Below are 10,371 nucleotides of genomic sequence, written 5' to 3' on the forward strand. Positions count from 1 at the left end.
GTGGTCAGTCATGTGACAGGTGGGGGGTATCAGTCATTAGACAGGTGGGGGGGCTTTCACGTGGTCAGTCATGTGACAGGTGGGGGGTATCAGTCATGTAACAGGTGGGGGGGGAATCTAGTGGTCAGTCATGTGACAGTTGATGCACAGTCAGGTGGAGGATGTATTGGTCAGTGTGGTGACAGGAAGTAGAGGGGGAGGGGTATGAGGAGTGTCAGGTGAGGGGCACTGATGGGTAGGTGGGGGTGGTTCGCCATGTCTGTGTATGACGTCACGAGTTACCCTGGCGGAGCTGAGGTCGGCCATGACCTCCACGAAGGCCGCCGTCTCCTCTGCCTGTCGTTGCCTCTGCAGTGCAATCTTCTCGCTGAATTTCCGCGGAGCGGAGGAGCCCGGAGCCGCCATCTTTCCTCCTTCCGCCAGACCAGGCCAGCTCCTCCCACGCCACGCCCCCACTCTGCCTTTTCCCCAGTCCAGCCCTCAGTTTCCACCTGCCCCACCCTCAGACGGCTACTTAGACCACACCCCCTAGCCTTACCAGCCTATGTCTGTTAAGCTCCTCTAATAAGGCCACGGCCTATCCTGCCTTCTTTCCAATTTAGGCCACGCCTCCTGTCAGCAACCATGGGAGGAGCTACCGCCTTCTGAGACTATCCACGCCCTATTACTGCGGCCCCTCCCTGTGTCGGAGCCGGATGTGAGGGTAGAGAGTGCACGCCAATACCCTTCCCCTTCACACATAACACTTTCATGTTTAGTTCCGAGCAATGTGCATTCTTGGAAGCCTTCCCCCATTTAACCCTTATGAGAGAGTTCTTATAGTAGAACTTTGGAAGCGGCATTTGCTGAGCTGTGGAAATGTTCCCTGTCTGGCTGCCATGCTCTTCTCCTGGCCATAGCAATCTGAGGCTTGATAAACTCCAGTATGGTAAAGGTGAAATGTGTGGTAATACAGACAGGACCCTTAGTACCCCTATGGCCTAGAATAGGGGTGGCAGCAATTGGTCACCTACCCTTCCCTATGGGTCAGTCCCCCTTCTTGGTTAGAAGTCTGCACCTTCCATCCGAGGCGTCTCACCCAGTTGTTTTTGCTTCCCTTAAAGTGGAACTCCAGGCAGAAATGTAAAAGGCCAATCATTTGCTGATATTGTTGGCGAATGATCGATTGGCAATGAAGACCTACCTCACCATCCTCTGCACAGCTGTCATGGACCGCCCACAGGTGAGGTCTGACCATGTCCTTCCCAGACAATCAGATTTCTGTTCTAGGTATGGAAGGAATTTGGGGAGATTTCCCTTCATTTCCTATACTGGAGCTTCAACAGGAAGTGAGAGAAAACATGATATGGGAGCAGGGTGTCATAGACCTGCCCCTGTGTGGTGGACCCTACCCCTACATAGGAAAGAGCACTTATACATAATGATACAGAGAGTAGGGGTGACGCCATCAATCCAGGGCTGCTTCTACATGTCTGCAGTAGCTGTAAAGAGGAACCCCCCATCATGTGACTGGGAAAAGACAGGACACGGGAGAGGTGGTCAAGAGTAAAGTTCAGGACACAAGAGAAGTGGTAAGGAGACATGGTCAGGACCCGGTAAACGTGGTAAAAGTGCTCAGGACACGAGGGAGCTGGTCAGGATAAAAGGTCTGGACACGGGAAAGGTGGTCCGGTCATGGGAGAGGTAGTTAGGAGAAATGGTCAGAACACTGGAGAGTTGGTGAGGACATAGGAGAGGTGGTCAGGAGATCGGAGATTTGGTCTTGACATGGGACACATGGTCTCCACATGGGATAGCTGGTGAGCACATGGGATAGCTGGTGAGTACATCGGAGAGGTGGCCAGGACACAGCAGTACTGGTCAGGACATGGTCAGGACACAGGACAGGTCAGGACATGGGGTATGATGGTCAGGACAGAGGAGAGAAGGGAAGGAGACAGTTGGGACACAGAAGGGGTGGGGCAGGACTTACTAAGGGGAGGCTGTGGGGCAGATTTAACGAAGGGGAGGCCGGGAGGCAGAACTAACAAAGGGGAGGCTGGGGGGGCGAATTTAGCGAAGGGGAAGCCAGAAGGCAGAACTAACAAAGGAGAGGCTGGGGGGGCGAACTTAGGAAAGAAGGGGCCGGAGGTGGGATTTAACGAAGGCGAGGCCAAAGGGCAGAACTGATAAAGTGGAAGCTAGAGGGCAGATTTAAGGAAAGGGGAGGCCAGAGGGCAAATTTAGGGAAAGGGGAGGCCGGAGGGCAGATTCAAGGAAAGGGGAGGCCGGAGGGCAGATTCAAAGAAAAGGGGAGGCCGGAGGGCAGATTCAAGGAAACGGGAGGCCGGAGGGCAGATTCAAGGAAACGGGAGGCTGGAGGGCAGATTCAAGGAAACGGGAGGCTGGAGGGCAGATTTAAGCAAAGGAGAGGCTGGAGGGCAGATGTGGCCATGGTTTTGGAGTTCCTGTTGGCACACCTTATTCTTTTCCTCTGTACTCTTCCCAGGTATATGGAGCAGCCATCCAATTCTACGAGCAGTACCCACGGGAGGATCTGTCGGAAAAGCAGTGCCAGCGCCTGGGCCTGATCAGCGTGGTGGACAGACGCCCAATCAGCGGTAAATCCGTCCAGACCAAGAAGAGTATCTGCGTCCTCTCCCACTGGCCGTTCTTCGACGTCTTCCACAAATTCCTGACCTTCATCTATCGCTATTCCATCTCCGGCCCCCACGTCCTGCCCATAGAGAAGTGAGTGCGCCCTCTATCTGCATGGACACACACTGCACTCTGATTGGTACAGCCTTCTAAGAGCTGCTTTGTGCTGATTAGATATAATCAAAATGGGTGATACAGACAGGAGGGGGGTTGTACAATCAGATGTGTGTCCCCCTATAAAGAAGCCCCTGCCATGCTGTGGCTGATGGGGGTGAGAGACTGGGGGTGGGGGGGTATTACATCTGTCCAGACTATGACCAACTTTCTTCTGTTTTCAGACACATCTCCAACTTCATGTTTAACGTCCCCTTTCCGTCCCCGCAGAGACCGCGCATTCTCATCCAGGTCAGTATGACAGCTTTACCCCTCTTCTCCCCCATAGCCTGCCCCCTCCGGACATGGCGTCCAGTTGCAGCGAGCTGGAGTCGGCCATCGAGATTCTGGTGCGTAATTTCTACACGTACGCGGAGAAGAAGGGGAAACACGACAAGATGAACAAGAAGGAATTCCGCAAGATGGTGTCACAGGAGCTCCAACACGTCCTGACAGTACGGGGGCTTTATTCATATACGGGGGGATGGGGGGTATTTTATTGGGTTGGGAAGATGGCGCGTTACTTCAATGGCCACCACACAGCCCTCATGTATGCAGAGCCCCCCATGACCCCTGTCCAGATGTTATGGCCATCATTTCATTACACCTTAGGTGACCCCGCTTTCTTTCATTTGCCTCTCTGGTGTCACCGTCACAGGAAGTGAGAAAGCATTGCATGCAGGGAAATGTTAGACCCTCTGTCTGCTTTTTATTGGTGTCCTTATATGTCTGCCCAGGTGACCCCTGTCCCCCATTTCCTGTCTTGGTGTCACTGTAACAGGAAGTAAAAGGAAGTTTCTGATCCCCCCCAGGCCTCTGACAACCGTCCGTTTCTTCCCCCCTCAGAATACACAGAACAAGGAAGCCGCCAACAAGCTGATCCAGTCTCTGGACACGGACGAGGACGGGAAGATCAGCTTTGATGAATATTGGACTTTGATTGGAGAGATCGCCAGGAAGCTGAGCCAACAGATGGCCATGCAGTGCCAGGAAGGACCCTAGCGGCACAGCGCCATTCCGCCTACTGCCAGTGGGGGCGCTACACAAAGAACTATATTGGAGAAAAAAGAACCCACCGGACCTCGGATTCCCAGAATCCCTCACTTTTATTTTTTGAGCCAAGTATCAAATCCAGGAGGGGCCACCACCGATATATTATCCTTATCATATAATCACCTTTCTAGTTCTCCTTTGTCTCCTCCAATCACTATTGGGCATTGTGACGACCAATCAGAATGCAGGTGAGTCATACTGGTGGTGGATGCCAATGTCCATTCAATCCACATAAACGGTCCATCGTGATTGGTTCAGCCCTCTCCTCCCCCCTACTGTGACATCTTCAATGGTTTGGCCCAGGGCTTCCAGGGGGGGAAGAGAACCACCAACCTCCAAATCATGGTGACCCCAAAACCTCCTCACCGATCATTTCACCCAATTCATACAAAGTCATTATATTGTGCTGTCATTTATTGCTGTGTTTGTAGCACTGCAATCTGATCGCTAGATGGCACCAGAGTTGTTCCCTTTGTAAATATGAGGACCTGTCATTCTGTCACCTTGGGCCCTCTGGAAAAGGGGGGCCCTGGCAAGTCTCTAAATCAGCCCTGCGGTTAGCTGCAGCTGCTGTTGAAGAACTACAAGTCTCAGCATACTGGGTGTTGTGGGACTCCTCTGGGTGGGGGAGGGCAGCTTTGATAAGGTGCAGCAATGAACTGGCACAGCCTATAATCCAGGATAAAGAGCTGAAATTCTAGAGGTGCCTGTCTGGGGGCGGGGCCTGTGCAAGGCAGGTAAGGGCAGCCAATCAGAGACCAGGATTGCACTTACGGTTTTTAAATATACAGAAGTATCAATCAATGCCAGCTGTAACATCATCCTGGCCAAGGGCAGCTTGGGTAATTGCCCCAGGCCCATTGCAAGCCTGATTTCAGCTTTCAGCTGCTTAGGAGGAAATGTAGTTCTTTGTGGTCAGAGCTGTATCATTTCCCAGGTGATCTCCTCAGGTGTCTGAGGGTTGGTTTAATCTCTTTGTGTCTCCATATAATGAGTCCTACGTGTCCGGGGCCCCGCACCTGTGGAGGATTCACCTTTCTGCCAGTCAGGAGAAACTCTTTTAGAATTGTTTGAAGAAGAAGTTTAGAATCCGCAGAGCAAACAGAAGAAACAAAGTAATAATGATCCTCCTGAGCGCCACTAACCCGCCATTGTGCGCACACCACAGATAGGGACAAAACCCAACCGAGACCTGAGAAAAAGAAAGGGCACCCCTCCCCTCCCCCTTCATTACAAGGGTTTGTCAGAATATATTAAAACATCATCAGGTGAGAAAATGAGGTGACCCCACCCCAGGTGATCACTGACATGTGACATATCACACCCAATCATCACAGTGCAGAGGTCATGTGTGAACAGTACCCCCCTGCCCCTCCCATAGGGATGAAGGGGGTAAGTATCAGCCAGGTGCTGCCCATCAGATGCATTGATTGATGATCAGTCAGTGTGGCGCCCTCTATTGGCAGTTTGCTGGTCTGCAGCATTCAGGTGTGTGTTACCACAATGCCAAGGGGGAAAGACATCAGCAGGAACAACTGCTGATGAAGTCCATCATTCTACAGGGAGAAAGATTATTCACCAGTGGGAAACATTCACCACAGGTGTCAATCTTCCCAGGAAATTCACCCCAAGCTCTGACCGGGCAATGCTTAGAGAAATTGGGGGGAAACCCCCGGAGCTCCCTCTTAGACTCTACACGCCAGGACAATTGGAAAAAGCCTGAACAGGTATGGCTTGTGTGGAAGAGTTGTCAGGGGAAATCCTCCAACATGGCAGCTAGGACCTGAACAGACCACAAGACTTCTGAATGTCCCCTGGACAGAGGAAACCATCATACACAGCGCCACATCTGGTGAAAACAAGCACAGCATATGAGCACAGACACCTCATACCAACTGTGAAGCATGGTGGTGGAAAGGGGATGATGATTTCAGGTTGTTTTGCAGCCACAGGTGCTGGGCACCTTGCAGTCTTTGAGTTCACCTCTGTACACCAAATATTCTACATCCAGGCTGTGCTAAAACTTGTCTGAAACTGGGTCATGGTGCTGTGATTGGCCAAAGTCCAGACTGCAAGCCCATTGAAATGCTGTGGTAGGATGTCAGGAGATTTGGGCATAAATGAACCTGGGAATCATTCTAGAAACTTCCAAGGAGCAGAGGATTCCTTGTCATGTCCTGATATGTAACCTGAGAATTGGATTGTATATACCTGACATACAGGGGGCAGTGTTGTCACCCTTGTATGATATTGTATATCGGGGTGTTGCAGATATCGGGGTGCTCTGGGCAGGTGATGAGGGGTGGGGGTTGGAATGTGAAGCTGTGGGACCGGTCTGGTGATCTCCGGTGTCATTTATATTATAATCCTCCCCTGGGGGGGGGCTTTATGTGTCATCTCATTCTATTGTATTGTGATGGGGGGGGGGGCATTAACCCTTTATATGCCCTGCTTCTATCTCCATGGAGGGGGGGTTCACACAGGAATGGGGTAATTACCAATAAATGAGTACACCTGGAGTAATTCTTAATCAGTGAGCCCTTCCCTTGGGGTAATATACAATCACACCCCCCTTTGGGGTATTTTATGAACAATGCCCCCTCCCTCTGGTTTCCCCCCATATCAGGAATTATTAATGTCTGTAATATGTTCAGCGCCCATTATTGTAAACAATTGCCCCTAACCCCTGGTATTGCCCTCTCTGCACCCCTTGATCCCTCCCCCCCTATTACCAGATCAGGACTTGGGGTCTATTTATAAACCCTTTCATTCAGGATTCACTCATTTTCCAGTAAGGCGCACTGCAGCCAATTACCCCCATTTCCCCACGTTACCCCACATTACCCCGCATTACTCTGCATTACCCCCCATTAACCTGAATTACCTTCCATTACCCCCCATTACCCCCATTACCTCTCATTACCCCCCATAACCCTGAATTACCCTCTATTGCCTCACAATATGCACAAAACCCCCCATTACCTCCCATTAGCCCCCATTACCCCGCATTACTCTGAATTACCCCCCATTACCTCCCATTACCCCAAATTACCCCCATCACCTCGCATTAATCTGCATTACCCCCCATTACCCCACATTACCCCTCATTACCCCCCATTACCCCCACATTGTGGCGCTGCATCAGGACCCCCCCTGTGGCAGATATTGGGGTTGCTTTACCCCCGGTGCAATGGGTGACACGCTGAGCAGCAATGCAGGGAGGGGTAACTCTGCTGTTGTCACCGGTGATATAGTAACTGATGGCGGGGGGGGTCACATAGTAATAATGCCCCGGGGGCCGGGGGTGCGGCCGGGTGACGGGGATCGGTAGCAGGCGATTAGAAGCTGTAACTATTTTAGGCCCATACAGGATAAAGGGTAGCGGCTGTGGCCCTAGGGGAGGCGGGGTAGGGGTGAGGCAGTGGCCCCGGGGGGTTGTTTTGTGTTGGCGCACATGGTTGGGAGGTGAATCATTCTCCTGGGCGTTGGCGGCAGTTAGTAAACTGTAATAACCCAAAATCTCACGCGGCTGCGGCCCCTCCTATTGGCTCCTGTGAACACTCGTCCATTAAAGGGGCACTCCCTAGGATCCTGACACTAGCAGAGCGCCAATGTGCCCCTAACCTGGACCCCAACACCCAGGTGGAGTGTTCTTTTAAATAGCATGCCCCTTAAAGTCACAGGCCCCTCTTTTCCATGTGATTCCCCCACATTTATTCACCACAGAAGAGTGAAAAGGGAGTTGGCTGCATGCACCTGAGGTGAAGGATAGACATGGGGACACAGACTCTGTCCCCGGGGCCCCGGTGACACCCCAGCTTAGTGATGGGAGCCAGAATCGGTGTGTCGGTGCAGAGAATCTCATAGACGAAATAACAGATATAAATCTCAGGGGACTACAGAACACCTCCCCCGTAATATGGGTAGGAGGAGGGGGGTCCCAATCCCAGGGTGACAACGCTGCTGGTCCATGTATAGAATACAGTGAGTGTTGTCACCCTGACATAGGAAGAATGTCACTGGCAGGATCACAAGGATGCTAGAAATCTGGCATCCACATTCACCCAATATTCACCTGCCATTTAGGGTTCTGTTACACTAGCCCAATAATGGACAATTTCCTCTATTTCTTCACTTCCTGTCCTGGAGATGCAGCAGGAAGTCAGAGGAATTGGCATCTCTTGCAGCCTCTTTGCAGCCACTTCCTGTCTATTTCCAGACGGTGACAACACTGGGCCAGGTCTGTGCAATGTGCGCTGAAATGGTAGTCATGTGACAACGCAGGAGCAATGCTGGGAGTGTTGTCACCCTAAAACAGGAAGTGACTTTCATGGCAGGATCACAGGGAATATTTTAGTGAAATCTGCAGATTTATAATAAAAATGACACGATGGGATAATGGGGGTCACCTGACCCTACCATGGGAAATACCTGGGCCGCGCCCTATCCTCTGATCCCTCCCAGAAGGGGTTAAATGCCCCGGGCGGGTGGGGTCACATCAGAGACTTTCACAAAAGTTTTTCAGATGTTTAAATGAGTTTGTGAAGTCAGCCAATCAGGAGAAAAGGATAGGCGCCCCCACCTCACCCCCTCCAATCAGGCGTGTCCCCTGGGTGTGGCCCTGGCTGGGTATAAAGGGGGAGTCCGGAGATGTCAGGGAAATCGCTGGCTGAATCCTCATTTGCTTCCTTCTAAACCTGACAACATGGTAAGTGTTACCCGGGGATGGGGGGTTCACAGGGTCAGTGCCCGCCAAGGGTTTCCACTCATGGGGGGCTCGGTTCTGCTTTCCTTGGGGAATGAAAAGGGGACAATCATCCCCCCAGGGCAGACGGGGTGTGGGGGTGCCCATGTGCCCATGTGTGCCAGGTTATACTACAGGGGGATGGGGGGACCCACAGGAACAGAATCTGTGGCCCCCCCGGGTTCTCATCTTTGTTCCCTGCTCAGGAAGTCTGGAAAGACTCGATTGGTTGGCTGGAAGTGGAAAAAAAAACTTCCACCCGGATAAACATGAGCGTTCGGCGGGCACAGCGGCGCGTTCATATGGAAGGCTGTGCAGAGTGGGGGAGGGGCTGTGGGCACTGGATAAAAGTTTCCGATCTATGTGATTGATCCGCCCTCTCTCCTCGGTGATCACCCAATAATAAAAAGGTTAACCAGGTGTATGCCATCCCTGTCTGTGGCAAGCACGGTGATTGGCCCCTCAGCCTGTCTGCCCTTGTTGCCCCTAAGTGTCTATTTTGCCCCTGGGTGTGTCAGACATCAGAAAAGTCACACAGAGATTACACTGACATGATGCCGCAGCATAAATATTACCCCTCACCCAGGTGGAAATTTCCCATCAACGCAAATTTAACAAAATTTACTTAAAGGGATCCCGCCTCATTTGCATATTATGACCCCTCCCCCGAGGGGGTCTGCAGGAAGCAATTTATGCAAATTATTTATTGACATCCGATTCCAAGTATTCAAAATCTTTATCAGGTGTTTGACCCCCCTTCCCCTGCTACTTAGAGCTCATCCAGCACTCAAATATTGGGGGTGTGGCTTATAGGATGGGGGGCAGGATAGGTGAAACCAGAATTCAATTTAAAATCGGAATAGTAATTAGAATGCAAATATAAAAATTAGATTTTGAAGTCAAAGTTCCCCTTTAAAATGACATTCCAGCTCCTCCAATAACAATAAGCCTTTTATATTCCGGCTGCTGCGGAGGTGGCGGTTGGCGTATAACGCTGCGACCCGTCATATTCATAGGAAAGACTCTGATACCCCCCACAGACCTGGTGCGGGGCCCAAGAACATCAAATATTACAATAGAAAAAGGAGGCCATTGTGAGAGAGCTCCTCTAGGGGGCGCTGATGGATTCTGTCATCAAATGGGGGGGTTGGAAGTCACATGATTATTATTTTGTATCTCTAATTTCCTAGCACAGTGGGCGGGGCCCAGGGGGCCACCAATGGGCCTGCCAATTGTTGAGAAAGGTGTTGGCCAATAGAAAACCCTTACATCCAATCATCACACCTCAATATCTATTGTAGCACACCTCGGGGGCGGGGATATAGGGGTTATATCAAATGGGCACTCCTGGTTATGCCCCTCCCACAGGTCAGTAACAGAGATTTCACCAGCAGGACTCACAGTTCCGGCTGTGGAGCTTTACCCACTGAGCCCCTCCCCCTCCCAGAGATCTCAGTCATCTCTCCCAGGCTGAGGTGTCCCCACTCTGTCTTTAGAATTTGTTGTCACCAAAATACCGGACTAATCTAAATATTCTCCCCCCCCCCTCCAGGATCCTAAAACTCTGAACTTGGAGGACCTCGTGTCCCTTTTCATCGTGAAATTTCAGCAATACTCCGGAAAGGACCAGGACAAGGATACCCTGAGCCAGGACGAGCTGTGTGCCCTGGCCGTGAAGGAATTCCCCACACTCTGTGTAAGTGGCAATTCATTGGTGGGGGGCATAGGGGGCGGGGCAACAAACTACTGGGGGAAATCCCCCCATTGTGGGAGGGGCAGAGACA

At 51.5% G+C, this 10,371-nt stretch overlaps 3 protein-coding genes across 3 annotated transcripts in view; 2 read left to right on the forward strand and 1 right to left on the reverse strand.

Moving 5' to 3' along the window:
* The window catches only part of CRTC2 (CREB regulated transcription coactivator 2), an 8,481-nt gene extending 8,041 nt beyond the window's left edge, over positions 1-440 (reverse strand). Inside the window, exon 1 of the mRNA XM_072427878.1 lies at positions 283-440. Coding sequence (XP_072283979.1) covers positions 283-405 — 123 coding nt within the window. The 5' untranslated portion in view covers positions 406-440. The remainder of the gene's footprint in view (positions 1-282) is intronic.
* A 2,639-nt stretch (positions 441-3,079) lies between these two features.
* S100A16 (S100 calcium binding protein A16) lies at positions 3,080-4,225 on the forward strand. Its single transcript, XM_072427791.1, has 2 exons — positions 3,080-3,245; positions 3,637-4,225. Exons 1-2 carry the CDS (start codon positions 3,096-3,098, stop codon positions 3,790-3,792), a joined length of 306 nt encoding a protein of 101 aa, XP_072283892.1. The 5' UTR covers positions 3,080-3,095; the 3' UTR covers positions 3,793-4,225.
* Positions 4,226-8,395: 4,170 nt separating this feature from the next.
* Positions 8,396-10,371, forward strand: part of LOC140341863 (protein S100-A4-like) — a 3,103-nt gene continuing 1,127 nt past the window's right edge. The window contains exons 1-2 of the mRNA XM_072427782.1: positions 8,396-8,551; positions 10,140-10,283. Coding sequence (XP_072283883.1) covers positions 8,549-8,551; positions 10,140-10,283 — 147 coding nt within the window. The 5' untranslated portion in view covers positions 8,396-8,548. The remainder of the gene's footprint in view (positions 8,552-10,139; positions 10,284-10,371) is intronic.

The sequence above is a fragment of the Pyxicephalus adspersus genome, chromosome 12 (genome assembly GCF_032062135.1).
Source record: "Pyxicephalus adspersus chromosome 12, UCB_Pads_2.0, whole genome shotgun sequence".
NCBI lineage: Eukaryota > Metazoa > Chordata > Amphibia > Anura > Pyxicephalidae > Pyxicephalus > Pyxicephalus adspersus.

Bases quoted from the DNA above. Each gene is read 5' to 3' on its own strand.
- S100A16 (XM_072427791.1), top strand. From the start codon at position 3,096: ATGGCGTCCAGTTGCAGCGAGCTGGAGTCGGCCATCGAGATTCTGGTG. The intron at 3,246-3,636 runs GTACGGGGGCTT...TTCCCCCCTCAG, and splicing joins AGCTCCAACACGTCCTGACA to AATACACAGAACAAGGAAGC.